The 17,750-nt window shown below is 34.2% G+C and overlaps 3 protein-coding genes and 1 non-coding gene across 4 annotated transcripts; 1 reads left to right on the top strand and 3 right to left on the bottom strand.

Moving 5' to 3' along the window:
• Positions 1 to 57: 57 nt before the first annotated feature.
• On the bottom strand, positions 58 to 3,858 carry LOC110425511 (Nucleotide-diphospho-sugar transferases superfamily protein). The gene is made up of 10 exons (XM_021440434.2): positions 3,638 to 3,858; positions 3,500 to 3,548; positions 2,940 to 3,046; positions 2,305 to 2,350; positions 1,979 to 2,113; positions 1,757 to 1,846; positions 1,552 to 1,683; positions 1,369 to 1,452; positions 1,158 to 1,222; positions 58 to 479 (listed from the first exon to the last, which is right to left on the bottom strand). The coding sequence occupies exons 1-10, from the start codon at positions 3,748 to 3,750 to the stop codon at positions 293 to 295; spliced, it is 1,008 nt and encodes a 335-aa protein (XP_021296109.1). The 5' UTR covers positions 3,751 to 3,858; the 3' UTR covers positions 58 to 292.
• A 41-nt stretch (positions 3,859 to 3,899) lies between these two features.
• On the top strand, positions 3,900 to 3,972 carry TRNAK-CUU (transfer RNA lysine (anticodon CUU)). The gene has a single exon. It is a non-coding gene; the product is annotated as a tRNA-Lys (tRNA).
• A 1,746-nt stretch (positions 3,973 to 5,718) lies between these two features.
• Positions 5,719 to 6,842, bottom strand: LOC110425348 (uncharacterized). Its single transcript, XM_021440244.2, has one exon. It carries the CDS (start codon positions 6,683 to 6,685, stop codon positions 6,017 to 6,019), a length of 669 nt encoding a protein of 222 aa, XP_021295919.1. The 5' UTR covers positions 6,686 to 6,842; the 3' UTR covers positions 5,719 to 6,016.
• Positions 6,843 to 10,653: 3,811 nt separating this feature from the next.
• LOC110425255 (glucan endo-1,3-beta-glucosidase-like) lies at positions 10,654 to 12,537 on the bottom strand. The gene is made up of 4 exons (XM_021440116.2): positions 12,040 to 12,537; positions 11,341 to 11,928; positions 10,972 to 11,245; positions 10,654 to 10,878 (listed from the first exon to the last, which is right to left on the bottom strand). The coding sequence occupies exons 1-4, from the start codon at positions 12,472 to 12,474 to the stop codon at positions 10,853 to 10,855; spliced, it is 1,323 nt and encodes a 440-aa protein (XP_021295791.1). The 5' UTR covers positions 12,475 to 12,537; the 3' UTR covers positions 10,654 to 10,852.
• Positions 12,538 to 17,750: the final 5,213 nt, after the last annotated feature.

The raw sequence follows: 17,750 nt of genomic DNA, 5'->3' as shown, positions 1-17,750 counted from the left end.
CAAGGTAAATTACCCTAATCAAAAGGTTAAACTGCTCCAACAATCACCTTCAAGCACTTATCCAGGAAATAAATTCGTAATTTGATTGTCAAAATGTGATTACAACTGAATAACTGCATGTTCTGGCCGTTCCTTGCACAAGGAAAAAGCTCCGAAAAACTGATTTTCATCTAACTGTCAAAAGTTTTTTCCTAAAGAGTCTATTAAACCTAAGGTTATTAAATCATCTGCATAGCTGCTTCTCTTTGTTTGTCATCACTCAATGGAGCTGAGAGCCGGGCAGATCATGACATCAAGAATTAATTTTCCACATTCGAGTTCTGTATCCTACAGACATGAGGGCAAGCTCCCAAAGCATGTTGGGTATGCTCAATGGATTTACCTTCGATCCAGGAATTTCAGACCAGTTTACGGATATCTCGAGCATTGGGATGCTGAACCATTTGCAAAGGAAAACTAGTTCAACATCAAAACACCACCTGCACATATCATCCATGATGCTACATCACAGGCAATTTCGAAAAAGATTGAGCACAGCAGTGAACAATAGAGTAGGAAATCTTCGCATGCTACAACCAAAGTGCTAGACCTTGAAGAAGTTCATTTAAAACAGACAATATCGGAAGTGTTTTTAAAATGAGAGAAGTTAAAGAGAGGAAATGCAAAATGAAGAGAAATTGTTAAATTTTGTCTGGTTTTGACAGAAGGAGAAAATAAAAGAAACATAAAGAATTATAGGATAAATTGGCAACTTCTATCCAAAATTGGTTGGAAAAGTTTTTAAAAACTGGGGAGGTATGGAAGGATGAAACTAACATGAATAGAAATATCTATTACTGAAAAAATTACTTTAATTCCACTCTTTATTATTTCTTTCCATTCTCAACAACTAAATAAAACTGAATTTTACATAAGCCTTCACCCCCATCCACCCCTTTCTATTGTTTATCTCAATTTCTTAGACACTTATATTCATAAATGGGAAGCAGCAGAAACATACCATAGACTATTCAATGAGAAAAACAAGCATGTACCTGATGACATTATACTAATCTATACATGTAATATATATTTGTTTTGAATTCCTAATGACAGGATATGCAAGTAGTAATACTTAAGGATGGGGTGATCAGTAGTGTCACCAAGGTCAGAATCACCTTTTCAAACGGATGTTAGCAAAAAGCTTCCTTGCTGCAGATCTTGTAAACATCTTAAAACCGCACTGCATTGTAAGAAGAAATACAAATCAGGAAAATGCTAATAGAGAATTCAGTATATATTTCAATTACGTTAGTAATATAGAACATGCGTACTGGTTCATAGACTTTAGGCCAGAAAAATAGAAATCTAAACAATGAAGAAACACACCTGTGTATCACGAATTCCGGGACCAGCAGTCAAGAGAACCACAAGATGGAAACCCTTCATCAAAAAATTGCGGTACCACTTCCTCTGAAACATAGATTGAACAAATTCAACTACAAGAAATGTGCAACTAAGACAAGAAAATCAAAATATGGCCAAACAGCATGCATCATTAGTAAACATAACTGTAGCAAGAGCTTTCTCCTCAAGATGAGCCCGCGAACCAAATGCAACTATTGGAACATCAGATATTCTAAAACTTGTGTCACTGGCTGCTGAATCCTCACGATGAGTATCTTTTCTGGCAACCACATGGATCTGAAGTGTAAAACATCAGATAATCTGTAACACATAGAATATCCTCAACATGGCTAGTCAATCTTTTACAAACCTGATTTTCAAGTTTTTCCAGGTCAGTAACCTTGGTAGCCCCATCTGCATCTAGCATTAGAAGTAATTCACCACGTGAATGAAGCATTCCCTGTTTTACAATGCTTTCACAGAGGTAAAGAGCTTCAATCAATTGTTGTCATGCAGGAGTACGATAGCAGAATACTTTCAGTAGCATCAAAAAATGTTTGTGAATGTCAAAATAAATGGTGGTTAGACTCACTTTTCTTATAGCTTCTCCTTTGCCATGGTTTTTACCAAGAAGGATAACCCTTACATTATCCACACCATACTTCTTTACAAAGTCAAAAGCTACTCTCTTTGTTCCATCCTTACTTCCATCATCAATGATCAACACCTGCTCAGCAACTTGTCCACATAAGAGAGATGCAGACATGCAAAGGCACATTTAAATGGCACACTTTTTTTTAACAAAATGGTTAGTGAGCGTCAAACACACTTAACCTATCTAAATCTAAATTTCATTATAGACTTCTGAATCACAAAACCAATTTAGAAACCCAGTTAATAGAATGAAAAAAATGGTACCTCATAAGAAAATGACTTATCCTTTGCTACCCGTTGTTGAAGATAACTGCAAAGTAACAACATAACATCACATTATACAACATTGAAATCTTTTCTAGGACAACCACGGATATAGTTTAAAACAATTTCAATGAAACATATCTAAGAAACCATATTTTACATCCTGAAGTAAACAAGACAAGGATTAACCAAGTTGCAGGTGGAGAATGGGAAGTTAAAGTATCACTTCTGAAGGAAAACTTTATCATGCTGTAAAAGCTCCATCTATTACTTAAGAAACCTTGCTCTAACCGGTTTGAGATCAAGCATTAACAACAGCCAATAATTTTAGTGGGCTATGACATAATGAATAACAATGATAGCCCATCATCAGTACCAATGCCATGTTACGAAAGCAAATTTACCATATGTGAAAATAAAATCAATCAAATGAATAAACTTGCATCTCAGCATCCACCTTTCTAGTCCTTTTTTGTTTGGTGAGGAACTCAGATTGACATGTTAGCATTTTACCATATCACCAACTACTGAAAATATTCATCCTACACTATGAGACATAAAGCCTATATTTATACCTTCAGCTAAAACACATATGTACATGCATTAAGGGGTTTAACAGAGAATCATTAACTTACTTCATGGTTTCATCAAGTGCTCCAGGAAGCCTGTGCTCTTCATTGAAAGCAGGAAATATCAACGACAAATATTTCTCCGCTGGATCAAAAATGTTAGGACAAGGGACCTGGACAAGAACATGCATCCAGCGAATTCTTAGCACCCGTACCCACTTCCAATATCATTATCCCATAAATAAATAAATTAATATAGAAAAAAAAAACATTTTAAAGGAACCAAATACAAAATGGTATTAGAAGTTCTAGTTCAGATCAATAATTCGCACATAATAAAGTTGAGTTCTTAAACTAGAAACCATCAATTCCTGGCCCTTGTATTATTTCGATTCACTAACTTGCTTCAAATAAAAGGGATAATAAAAATAAGTCCCAATTCTAATAAACTTAGTTAGTAATAACTATTTAGTTATCTAGCTTCTTGAAGTTTTGACTTTTCTATTAATTTTCTGACCAAAATCACAGGATAAAAAAACGAAATTTGACTCTTTTTCTAGGCAACCAAACAAGCGATTATAAAGAAAAATCCCAAAAACCAAAAAAGAAAAAAGAAATGCGATTACCTGTTTCAATGATTTCGGATCCTCAAAGATCGCCGGGGCTTCAACATGACTGCATTAAAAGAATTAAAAAAATTTTAAAAAAATCAAATAACTACATCAAAATGAAAACGGAAAAAAAAAGGAAATTAGGGTCAGTACGCGTTGTTGTGACGTCTTCTGTAAGCTTCAAAAATGATTATAGAAACTAATCCAAAAACAACGATCAAGATTAAGGCAGCCAAATACTCCACAGTCATCAATAGAAACCCCATTTTCGCTTGTTTCTTCTTTCTCCAAGCTTTTGGCTGCCGCTGGCAGTAGTCAAGATTTAATACTAGTGTTCACCTTCGACGAGGACTCAATTTCTGTTTTCTGTGGTGACAAAGTGAAATGAGACGTTTAAATCGCGTAAGGCATCTTTGCCCGTCTAGCTCAGTCGGTAGAGCGCAAGGCTCTTAACCTTGTGGTCGTGGGTTCGAGCCCCACGGTGGGCGAAATTAATTGTTGGGCTTTTCTGCCGTTTTGGTCTGAAGTTGAAACTTCAGCCCAGATTCCCAAGTTCAGAAAAGCCCAAACTGTGGGCCTAGTTTTTTTCACCTAAATTCTTTCTCTTTGGTGTTTTTTTTTTTTAAAATTTTTTAAGTAATAATCTTATAAATTTGAGTATATCAAATTATCACGAAATCTTGACATGATATCACTTGTCATGAATTTACAGTGACTATTAATTAACATTAAAGTCGACCACGTAAATAGAGACATATTTTCATTTAGGCCATTTCTCCTTTTTGGTTGATCTAAGATTAGTACATATATATGATTTTCAATGTTTCCATGTTGCATTATAATGGTGAAGTTGTGCACATAAAAGGCCCTTAATTGAATAAAGTGCCAAGCCTTCTGGTGATTAATTGTCCATATGCATGGTAATGCAGCCAACTCATTGCTGCCGGTAGATCATAACTCTGCTAGAAAGATTCCATGGGGAAAAAAACGTAAAGCAAGCATCTCTATGCTGTCAGCTCATTACCAAGTACACTCCTGGCCTTAAGGGCAAGCTCTCCCCCCCTGTCAAATCCCCAAACACCAAACCCCTAATTACTGTTTCTGTGATCACAAATTTGCTTTCAAAATGGTAATATTTCTTGCCAATCCTTACTGTTTTTAGATTGACAAATGAAGCAACATCATAGATATCAGGGTTTTGTTCTCTTTTAACATATCATAAGTTTGGTAAATTCTGATACCAGATTGTGGGAAACCCACCATGTTTTTTACTTAGTCGTACTTGCTTTAACTAAACCATTAGATAAAGAGGATTAATTGGTGGGTACTTCTTACAGATAGCATGTGACACCCCATGATTCTATTTATGAATCACCCAAATAGGCAAACACTACTAAATCTGAGTGCAGCAATGCAAGTTTTTTAGCTGCAACAAGAAGGAGAGATTTATGCATTACTCATGTGAACAAAAAGGCAGCTGGGATGTGGCAATATGGCCATATGGGTCCTTCTCATGCCATGATTAATCCCACAAGAGCAAATGAGAAGAAAAAAAGAGAAAGAAAGGCTTTTTCTTTTCTTCCACTTTCTCAGACCATAAAGCCATGGCTTGGGTGGAGAGGTTGGTCCTTCACCCTACCCCATTTCTGCTTTCATCATTTCATTCCATACAGCTCTAGTTTTCCCCCATTTTCTCATCATCTTCACCTATTTGTCATGATTTTATTATCATTAAAGCTTACATACAGTGCACCATTAGACTATGTTTACATCCATGAATTAAATTTACCAAATTTTATATAATATTTTCCCTTTCATTTTTCTAGAAAAAGAAACCTTTTAACCTATCAAGAAGGTTTTAATATTATTGTAGCAGCAATACGCATTAAAAAAATAGTACAGCCAGACCTGAGTCCTGCAAAACCAATTTGCAGGCTGAAAGGGCTGAGTGGCAGAGGCCACCGCTTGGTGTTCACGGGTTAAATCTCAGGCACATTTCACAAGAAAAACACCTTGTAAATGGGGGTAAAGACAATTAATATTCGGAACTTGAAGCTTTGAGAAATCAAAACCGTATAATAAAAGTAGCAGATAACTAAAAATATTAATTAAATGTTGTCCACTATCTATTTATGGTTGCTTAAAATCTGCTTTAGGTATAGAGTAAACTAGAAGAAATATGAATTATGATAGTATAGCCTTAATACACTTAATTACCTTACAGTCAGATTGCCCAGAAAGATGTGCTGCTGCTGCTGCTGCAAGTAGGCATCAATATTTACAGAGACTTACTGATTAAACTGTGAAGAGAAGAACTCCAAATTTATTCACACTACAAATTTGTTCAGGGAAAAAGAAAAGAAGATTTAGGAAATTAATAACATGAACAAGGTCTTCAACAAATAAACCAATTACCCCCCACCCATCATAAAAGAAAAATATTTCAAAACTGAAAAGAGAAGAAGAAAATGATCATGATTTGAGAAAGATGATGAGGAAAATTTTATAATTAAAAAGAAAAAGAAAAACATTCTAGTGAGCCATTGCAACTGGAGGGCAGTAGCTAATGCTTCTCTGGTTAGGCATGGCAAGCATAGCGGTATGGTCCAAGAAATCCTTGAGTGCAACCACGGACTGCAAAATTGTTCTGAGATCATCAGCACATGAAAATCCCATGTTCCCTACCTTCCTCACTGCATAAACATAGAAAGTGATGCACCCTTTTCTGAACTTGAACCTAGCCATTTCACACCCAGTTAGCCCCCTTATCAGCTTCTTGTTCACTTCTCCAAGAGGAATTTCTGATGGCCATATCCTATCCACAGCCAGTTTCATGGCCTCTGATTCAAAAACAAATAAAAGAACTTTGGATTTCTTTGTACCAAGGCCAAGAGTCAGTGTGTGCCAAGCATGGTGAGCTAAGATTGTGAAGTTTGTAGGCAAGAAAGCTGTTGTTGAAGGGAAAGGGAGCTTGTTGCTGTTGGATTTGTTTATTGGTGGGAAATCCAGCAGCTTCAGGAGCTCAAGAGGCCTTGCTCTCCTGATTGTGAATGACTTTACAATGAACTGCCCACCAAACCTTAGACCTTTTACTTCAGAGCTTGGCTTGAAAGAAAAATCTGATGCTGGTTTGGTGGTCTGGTCATTGGGGTGTTGATGCTTCTGCTTCTTGTTCTTCTTATTCTTTTCCTTCTCTTCCATTGTGCTTGTAAGTTTCCTTTTTGGAAATGGTGGTGGTTAAGGAAGGTCTTGCTTCTGTATGTGTGCGTGTAACTGTGATAACAAAACCAATCTAGAGCTTTTGGTGGTGTGCAGTTGTTTGTTGGCTTCTTTGTCACTAGCTTGCTTTTGTTTAAGAGATTTGGAGTCAAAAAGAGGGCTATACTACTTTGCATAAATTAGATCATCTTTTTTTTTTATTAAATATAATAATATGTTATCATTTTCAATGTTTGTTATAGATGGCATTCTTCATAATATTTTAAGGGTGTGATGAAACTGTTAACAACTTAGCATAGTTTTTAATAATTTTTTAATTTATTTTGTCATTTTTATAATCTGTTAATTCATGTCAATCTATTACTTAAAGTGGGTTTTTGAGATGGGAGTAGGCTAGAGTTATTGAGTACCCCCATATATTTGATGTACTAGCTCATGATGCTGACACTTCTTTTTCATCATCTTTCCATGTAGGAGAGCACCTTTATAAATGATGCCATGCCCTTATACCAATTCACATGATATTCTTTGCACATACATATGGCATATAATCAATTCATTGAAAGTACATCTATGATTATATATCAATAACTTTCCTTGATAATTAAGTTTCAAGTATTTTTTTTAATTAAAAAAATGGAGATTCGAAATTAAGATCTCGATTTTGAGTTTGTAAATTAACCTTGTGGTTAATTTAATTTACCAATTAGGCAATTTAATTCTTCAAGTTTGAGGAACACAACATGTGCTCCTTGAAAATCTTGAGAAAGGCCTAATCAATGAAATAATCAAACCCCTTAATATTCTTCATAAGCTCACCAATTGAGGATTTGGGACCACATTAGGGTGATTTAGTTACAATTAGCAAAATAAAACCATGCATGAGAATTTGCATGCATAATAGTAATAATTACATCCATTTGCTAAACTACTTCCAACAAATTTGCTAATTAAACTTTATAATTTCATGGGATGAATGCAAATGCTTCAACCAAGCAAAGATGATATTCATTTCATAGGTTTGTTAATGACATTTGTTGAAAGAAAATTTGGGGGAAAAGAAAAGAAAAGGAAAATGGAAAAGAAGTGGTTACATTTGATTCTATCTGTTATTGGGAGAGATAAGGTTGGCTCACCTCATTTGACAACCAATAAGTCATCCCATTAAAGTTGTTTCCTTCCAAAGGCAACCCCATTGCCTTTAATCATTCATATGAAAGAAAAATTTTCAGGGGGTCTTGAGAAGACCAACCAAAAGCAACAAAACCTGCTGCAGAGAGGGGCCACCCCAAGGGGAGCCTAATAAACTATCCTGCCAGGTTCCCTGTCTCCTCCAATTAATTCATCATCATCAATTAACCATATTCTTCCAAACTTTTAATTTATGGTTTGAAATTCAGGGTTTACACATAGATTCTTTAGACCAAAGCATTTCCCTTTCATTGTAATTACCAGCACCAGAAATTGATAGGCAAGTAGGTAGCAAAGAGCCAAAGAAGTTCCTAATAAAGTTAGTCTGATCAGATTGATTATTATGCAAATTTTTGCTTTGATTATGTCTGCATCTGCTTGACTGAGAAGTCTACCAAACAATGATCGCTGTGACTAATCATGCTTTTGGACTAAGCATTGACAGGGACATACCCAGATTTTCGCCTTTCTGGTTCTCTATATATATAAATGTTATGTGCCTTTTGTGTTATAACCACCGACACTAGTCCCCTTGGGGAGACATTAGGACCTGTAAGAACACTTTGAATTGGTACCATAGCTATTTGATTAAGGGCAAATATCATATTAAAGTGAAGAAAGAACCCCATTATTCAATTTTTTTTCATCCCTCAATCAAATTTGTTACAAAAACTGATACAAAATTTCAACTAAAATCAAAGATATGATCAAAACAGATCATACAGATGAGAGTCTTATAAAATTCTATTGGCATAAACACGTCTAAAAGTTAAATTTGCATCATAAACTATATTGTAACATTGTGGTTATTCAAGTTATTTGCAAAAGAAATTTGACCTGCACCAAATTAAAGGTAATTTGAAGAAGGGAAGGGAATAGGTTGGCTGTAGTTCTCCAACATATATTAGGTTCTGCATGATTATCATTGCCCCATCCTTTTGTTTTCTTCACAGACTTACTTCAATTTCAATTCTTTCCTTTATACAAACCCCATTCTTTTGGGCAACTCAAAACTTTACAACTGTTGTGGCTATTGATGCAGCGGCTTTGAGGTGGACTTATCCAACGAATGGTGGGCCAATTTCCAAAGTATGAATTCAATATACTTGAAAAAGATGTTTATTATTTAGTCACAATGGAAAGGTTGATGGGTTTTTTTTTTCCAATAATTAACTTTAAATGTTTCATCTTTTTCGTAACTTTATCTATTATTTAGTGATTTCCGAACATTCAGTTCAATTCTGTAATTTAGAATTATTGAAATATTAGATACTTAATTATTGAAATTTCAAAATATTATTAAAATATTAGATACTTATAATTATCGAATTATCATAAATTCAGAAAGTCGAAATCAACATAATAATATGAAAGAGTATAAAATATAAATTAATATGAAATGACTCGATTTTTCTAATGTGATTCAATCTCAAAGTTAAGACAAATGATCAATTATCTTACAAAAATTTAAATTAACACAAAATCATACATATATATATTATACTCAAATATTTAATTTATTAATTTATACATAATTATTTATTTAAAAAATAATATTCCAATTCTCGTTCTCTTAATATATATATATATATATATATAGATATATATATTCTCTGATTCTGTCCTTTTGTAGTGACGAGCATTTTGGAATAATAATGGGAGAACAGATCACGGCTGCTTGTATAATAACGTAAGAAAACAATAAAGATGAAAGCTATTTGCTGTTCCAAGATTCTTTCTCTCTCAGGATTTTGAGCTGAGCCTGGCAGGCCAATTTAGCATTTCGATATGCCACCAGGGCTGCAACTGCAGGGCCCCTCAGAGTTTGATTTTCCAACAGGTTGATGTGAATGTTTTTGGTTCTCCCAAAGGGGGCTGTAGTTTGGCGTAAAAGGTTAGGAAATGGGCATTGTTTGTCTGCTAATATAGTCAAAAGTGGGGGAACAAAACTACGATTAATAAGTACATATTCATATGTTTATAGCATTCAAATTTCAAAAATGAAGGAACTGTGTATGCAGCAACGGTTGCTGAAAAGAAGAAAACGCCAATGAAATTTGGTAAAGTCCATTTGAAGAAGGAAAAGTGCTATCATCATGGCTTGATTGGCTCACTCTGGCCTTCAGCTTATATATGCAAGTATTGTTCAGCTTTAGACTCCATGCTTAACAAACCCTGTTCTTTGTTTTGAAAAATGAGATTGGAGAACTTAGTCAAGAGCAATCACATTCGGAAAACAAGTTCTGATTTTGGCTCGATGTTAAATACATGTATCTTCAAATTTGAAATCAAATTAACAAAAAAATCTTTCCTCAAAAAATTGTGCATTGATCATCATTTGATCATGCCTAAGACACAAAAATCCTGGCAAATTTACATTCTTTTTCACACCACAATTGGATCATCCTGGTTTGACATTTCAAACTATAATCTTGTCAATGTTCAATAGGGGACATCGGGTCTTTTACTGTTCTTAGGTTTTACCAGGCCCCAAAATATTTTGTTGATATGTAAACAAGAACAGGCCTTTACATGTTCAAAGGCCCAGCTTAAACTTCAAATTTCTTCTTCGTAATCAATTTAAAATTTCTTTCGTAGCAATAAATGATACATAATGATCATCCGTCGAAGATGTAATAAATTTTTTTCTCTTGCAAATTGCAATTGTTTTTCAGTGGCACTCTGGAATTACAGTTCCATCAACTGTTTTCAAGCAATTGTTTAGACTTTTATCTATTTTTTCCACAATCCAAACCATGTAGAATAAATTAAATTATTGGAAATTGATGTTCACGTTTGATACTGCAATTGCAGCATACAACAAGGCATCAAAGAAAGTAAAAGAACTAAACTACACAGTAATTTGTATGAGGGAATTTCTCAAGCTTTTTCCTCCAAAAGGCACACTCCCCTTTAGCCAACCTCCACTCAATAACTAATCTTTCCTTATCCAATTCTTCAAGGGTAGTGGCAGTTGCCATAACCTGCACCACAAATAAATGCCCGAACAAAGAAAATTAAACAATGTCTTCGATTTGTAATTCTTTTTTGAGTCTCAATTCTAAATTTTTGCTTACTTGGATCGGCAGTGGTGATTTGAGCAGTGCCAGCAAAATGACAGGCGTTATCAGCTTGACCTTTGTTTCGATAGTAAGAATTCATGGCAAATGTTGCACGAGACCTGACACTGCCTGGTTGAGCGCAAGGTCCCCCAGGTTGAATTGGACTGCAATTAGCTCCTTGGCTACATGCATAATCTAGGTTTGATTGCAGCTGAGCATCGGTGACTCCAGGTTTCGGTACACAGTACTTCTTACTTGATGGTGCCCGTGTTGCTGGTCCTGGCATTGGCTGTGTCATATTTGACACAAGGAGGAAAGAAAAATGAATGAAACCAAACAGAAATTCATATTTGATACAGGCCCAAGTTTTAGTAATAATCAAACCTGGCCATTGCGCAAAACTCCAGCATTGTAAACAGGGGTGAAATCTGGTCTAAATAAACCCCAATTCCTCTCAGCGAGAGGACCTGGTTTCTGATTCTCATTGAACAATGCGAAAATGTAAGTCTCAAACCTCCTGTTTGGCATCAAAGGTGTGCCATTTCCTGAAAGGATTTCCCTAACCAAATTCCCATTGTAAGAAAGTGCATTACCAATATTAGCAACCAGGTTTCCTCCATCACCCTGGGAAGGCCAACCGGTTTCGCCAATGACAATGTCAACATCTCCACAGCCAATGGCACTCATGGCCGAATAGGTCTTGTCCAAGAGAGCATCAAGGGCATTGGTGTATGTTTTCCCACTGTGTTTATCAAATAAACCAGGATTTCTCTTGAAAAGAGCATAGTCCAATTTGTTCCCCATCGCATTCAACTCGAAGTAAGGGTAAGGGTTGATCATGAAAGGTGATTTTGTTCTTCGATGGAATAGTAATAAAGGTGCAAAGAAGCTCTTCGCATAATCCTGCCTAAACCGAGCCAAACTTGGCAGAGAGTCACCATTGAATATGTTAAGAGCATGAGCTGTTGTGACCTGATAAACAATGAAGAAGAAGAAGAAGAAGAATGCATTCGAATTCATCAAAATTAACCAATATGTAAAAGAAATGTAAGATTCAAACACAACATAAAGCATATATCGAACCTTAATACCCCGAATTCCAGCTTTAGCCAAAGCAAGATGAAGAGATTTCATTGCTGGCACAAGATTGTTAATTTGATCCTGAACGTTAAAAAGCAAAACTTCGTTGCCAACAGAAATATACTTGATCTTCGTCTGTGGATAAAAAGGGCGAATATGGTTATTCACCCACCTCCTCGCCGCTTGAACATTGGTTAAAGAAGGGATTTCTCCATTGGCAACCGTGACCGTGACCGAAATACCAGTGTTTGCAAAAGCTCTAAGGACATCAGGGTTTGTATCAAAGATCTTTACACTGTCAAAAATAGTTTTGGTCTTGATGAAGTTGGCAACTTCGTAAGGTGACGGAAGGTTGTCCGCTATCATGCCATAGTTTACGCCGAGGGCGGCGGCAGAGGTGAAGAGGTGAAGGAAGGTGGCGAGGAGGAGGATTCCCATGGTTGCAAAAAGATGTTCAATCGTTTTGACTATTCTTCTCTTTTGTGAGGTTAATATATAGTAGAAAGAAGAAGGAAAATGTAAGTTTTATGTTCAATATTTTGACAGATGGAAACAGTGTTAAAACAAAGATCTCCCTGATTTTGGAATTGTTCCAAATTTAGCTTCTCCTTCTACCTTTTTTAACCCCATATTAATTGGTTATCATGAATTCTTCGCAATTTTGTTAAAACCCATATTAGATTTTGCTCATTAGCGAGTATTTGATTTGCTGTCTTATTGTAATTCCAATTATATAGTTCAGAATTAAGAACCCAATTAGCATTAACCATGGGAGAAGAGGTGTGCCAAGGCTGATGCAATTTTACAAGCATTTTGCTTATACGATTCCAATTTCCAATTTGAGTTTGACACGATCACGCATATTCATGGCGTCCTGATACAGTCAAACATGGCAACTTCCAGGACTTTGCACCTGAAACAGATAAAGGTCCAAAACAGGCAGAAAGGTAAAACTGTAGAACCCGGCGCATGCAGGGGGGTGCCAACTTGTTATTTGGCCAAGTGGAAAGCTTTTGACGTTTAAAGGAAAGTGTGGCAGCTTTATGGATTGTGAGAAAACTTGCATTCCCATTGTCTTAATAACTTTAATTAACTTATTTGTCATTGAGATTAAGAAAACAAGAAATTTGTTTTCTTTATTTTTTTTTTGCAAAAAAGAAAGCTTTATTATAAGGCTTAAAGACTAAATATGTTAATTTTTTTTTTTGCAAAATCAAACTGTGGACTTAAATTATTTATTTTGTATTATAAATTTCAACTATGATAAGTCTTAGATTAGTATAAATTTATTAGAATAAAGTCTAACAATTGATGTCAAAACTTTGAGATTTATAATCTTAAAGAATTATATATAGATTACATTATTCATGATTGCATGTTAAGGTATTGTGTGGTTTTTGAATTTGTGTAATTACATTGTTAAAACTCATAATTCTATTTATACAATGTAATTAAATCATGAACATGCTTAATTGGTAGTACATTATTGATTATATGATTCTTAGGTCAAATCATATCTATGTAATTGAATGAAATCGTATTTGAAAATTTTAGTTTTTTCTAAAAATGCATAGATTTTAACAATTTTAAATCAAGAATAATTGGATTTTATGCAATTTTTATTACCTTAGTTATTGTTTTTCCTTTTTCATGTATGAAATTGACTACGTTTAAACAAAGTTTTGCATTTTGATCCCAAAAATATAAACAATAAAATTTCAAAGCAAAATTAAAATATGTAACATGTATAGATAAGATCTAGAATATCTTTTACTTTTTTAATGAAAATAAGTTAAATTATTTGCCTCATACTAATTTATCTCATCTAGCCCACAATTTTAAAGTCCTAACTTGATTAGAGATTTTAAAGTCTTAACTTGTTTTCACTAAAAAATTTAATTCAATTTAGTCAAAATTAAGAGAGTGGGGAATCTATTATCCTTAAATGTACAAACTAATGAACAATTGGAACTCATGCATAAAGGTGGACCAATTGTGAGCAATTATCCTCTACAACATATTTTTGTACAATCCAAAAATTTCTACATAGTCACTCTATCATCATATTTGAAATCAAATAATTGAAAATTAATAAAATTGTCAAATAACAATATTTAGAGAATTTAAGTACAATTCAAAGCCAAGTATTCTTCACACACTATTTTTCTTTCCTTCTTCCTTCCTTGCTTCCTTTTTGTTTTGTTTTGTTTTGTTTTTTCGTAAAAGTAAGATGTTGAAACGATTTCATCCTGTAAAAGATGACCATCTTTTACGATCAGATTCAGAGACGGAATCCGATGATAATAATTTAGATGATCATGCTCACGGCGAGAATCTATATCGGAAAAGAAATAATAGAGAAAAAACCATTGAAAAGCAATGCAAGAATTCAAATGAGAAGGAAATTACTCTTGATAATGGAAAAAACAGTCAAGATAGGGAAGAAGGATTCAAGGAAGAGCCAGGTTGATCCAGACATACTAAGTTCATTTCAAATATGTGGATTGGTCTTTATTTTAATTATATAATTTATTTTCTGCATAAATTCTTCTTTACCTCCATTAATGATTATGATCACATTTTTCATTCTTTTTCTATGAATTAATTAAGTTTTCTGTCATTGTTGTAATGCAGAAAATATAGTGATGAAAGATGCAAAAGAATATCAAGAATACATGAAGCAGCTCCCTGTGCCTGATGCTCTTGAATCATCATCATCATCATCGGTACTTCCTTTCATTACATGGCAAGGCTTAGCAGAATCAATGAAGCACAAGTATGAGCAACCACTACATTACCTCACTCACATCCTCTTGAAACAATGGGATGAATCAAGAGACAGCACCAAGAATAATGAACCAATCAAGCCTATTGGCAATGTCATTCATCCTAGTAAGGCTGAATCCACTATCTGGGTTGCTGAAGAATTCAACAGGCAGTTTGCTTCCCATCACTACCTTGCTAAGCTCTGGCTTTCTGACCCAAACTACCATGAATTTGTTGATACAATCATCCCCAAGCATTGAAATCTCAACTTGCAAACATGCAATTCAATAAAATCTCATGATACATTGCTGGTTCAATATGTGGTTAATTTGTTTTTTTTTTAATGTTCAATTCAATTTTGTTTGTGCGACACAATTGGCTTCGTCCATAAATTCTGACCTGACACAATTCGTTCACTGCAATTGTTTTCTTTTCCTCTTTTATTATTAATTTATTGACAGAATCAGATATTAAAAAAAAATTTAATGGACAATTAAAGAAAAAAGTGCAAAAGAAAGTAAGTGAGAAATAGGCAAAATCCAATTTAAAACCTTATACTAATTCTTGGAAGAATACAGACAATGCCAGCTCTATTTTAAAGGCCAATTAGATACCTTCATTTTTTTTTCTTTAAAAGGGCAAAATGCCAAATATGACTGACCATTCAATTTTTAACAGCTCAAGATACCATAAATGCAAAGTTTTGAGTTTATTCCCTGAATTAATTATATGCTAAGTATCCTTTGAATAAACAAATATTTGGTAAGTATATGGCAAAAATAAGGTAAAATGAAAGCCTGCCATTGCTTGTCAAATTGAGCAGTTACACAGTCAATGTTGACTCGGGAATCGTAGCTAATATCAGACAACGAAAATCCATTTGGATTTTTTTTTTTGCATGTGTGGCAGTATTAATGTTTCTCTATTTGCGCAACAACCACCACATTTTGGTTAATTGCATACCACCCCTTGAATAATGGATATTGTTATTAAATCCCTAGATTTTACAGTGCTTTTTTTTCTATGACCCTCTCCTTAAAACATCCTTTTCTTAAATCCTTACGCCATGTCCTAAATTTTGATTGTTAGATATTATATATAAATAGCATATACTTTCTTTGATTTCGTTGAGATTTTAGAATGTTTTTAAATTAGAGAATATCAAAATTTTTCAATAACGTGTTTTATATGTAGTTTTAATTATCACTTTTTTATGTTGAGTGACGTAATGCTTAAACTTTACATATCAATCAAAGAAAAACATAACGGCCGACATATATTCTCTTTACTTACTCCTAAGTTACTTTCAAAACAGTAAGTTCAGTTTTAATATTTATGTTTTATAATTAATAAATATATTATCACCTTTCAAAAAACACTTATATATATTATGCTTATTTAGATTAATCTGTACAATGGCGAGGGAAAATTTAAAAATTAAAACAAGAAGAACATTCCTAATAAGTTATTCAATTAATTAGCCCTTGAAATCTATACAAACCGATAAGTATAAAACTTTTATTTTCACTTTTATATTTTTTTTTAAAAAAAGAAAACAAATAAAGATTAAAACTAATCAATTATTAAAAAGTTAGCTCACGGTCACAATTTAACTAATATTAATTATATGATTTTATTTTTTTTCTTGATGTTAGAGTCAAAACCCTAAAATCAAAAACACGTGTCAACAAAACAAGTCTGCTAGCAAATGCTATATATCTTTTCATGCAATGTACGTAACTTCATTCACTTGTCACATGCATGTTCATCTTTAAAATAATAATTTATATACTTGACATATTAACCCGAAACAAACTTCTAAAACATCTTGTTATTTATCAAACAAAAAAAAAACTTGCTCAATCAATTGCTAAATACATAGGGCAAATAATTCTATAAATTAGAATTATGTCCAAGGGCAAAATTGAAAAGAAATTAAATACTCCGGGGACTAATATGAAATACTACAAAATATAGCATTCTCGTAGCGCCTATATATAGTGCAATGAATTAGGTGGAAAACAACCACCAAAGGTGAAAAACTATAGTATTAAGCTTTCAATCTCTTGCAGTCATGGCTAAGGCTAGGGGGAGACCGAGACGCACGTCAAGCTCAAGCAGCCATGCCAGGCAGTGGTCGCCGCTGACGCTAGCCACCTTGGGGAATATAAGAGGACGTCCTCGTCAGAAGGGCCATAGGAGGAAACCAGGGACCACCGTCACTTACCGTGATCAATCCGATCATGGCTTTGGTTGGCTGCTACCTGGTTGGGTCGCTGAGGAGCGCCGCATGCTTACCGGCAGGCTTTATACGGTAAAAATTCACTATCATACGCACAATATGTACATACATCTCTCTCTTCATTTTGAACTAAAGTTTCCATTGCTAATATCTTTTTCGTTATTGATATATTTGATTAACCCTTAATATTGTGTGTTTTCAAATCCTTTTTATCTCTGATATATCTGACAAACTGTTTTGTGCAGCAATATTTTTAGATATAATCATATCGATTAATTAAATTAATAAAAGATATGCATATTTGGTTCAGTGATAACAACATACTTCGTTTGATGGTTGCAGTATTATTATGATCCATGGGGACGTCTCTACAACACCAAACGTGAAGTCCTGTATAGGTGGGCAGTGTGCGGCCTGGTTCTCGTTGAGTGATCAAATGATGGGAAAGGGTGAAACCATTGATTCACAAAAGAAGATTCATCTCTCCTTTTCTTGCTTATTTTCTGATCTTTATGCCTAATAAATTTGTGGGTTAATGTTTTGCAGGGTTCATTCGGAAGCAGCTGAAGATGATAGGAGAAGTTATTGGTACACATATAGAGCTAGATGACTCTCTTGTACCATTGTTGTTTACTTTGGCTGTGTAAAACATATATTGTGCCTTGGAAGAATAGGTGTAAATAAAATGAATGAACCTATTTTTAGC

Source organism: Theobroma umbraticum, unplaced genomic scaffold (genome assembly GCF_002168275.2).
Source record: "Theobroma umbraticum cultivar Fairchild unplaced genomic scaffold, ASM216827v3 scaffold_81.0, whole genome shotgun sequence".
Lineage (NCBI taxonomy): Eukaryota > Viridiplantae > Streptophyta > Magnoliopsida > Malvales > Malvaceae > Theobroma > Theobroma umbraticum.
This window is presented reverse-complemented; position numbering and strand designations above follow the sequence as displayed.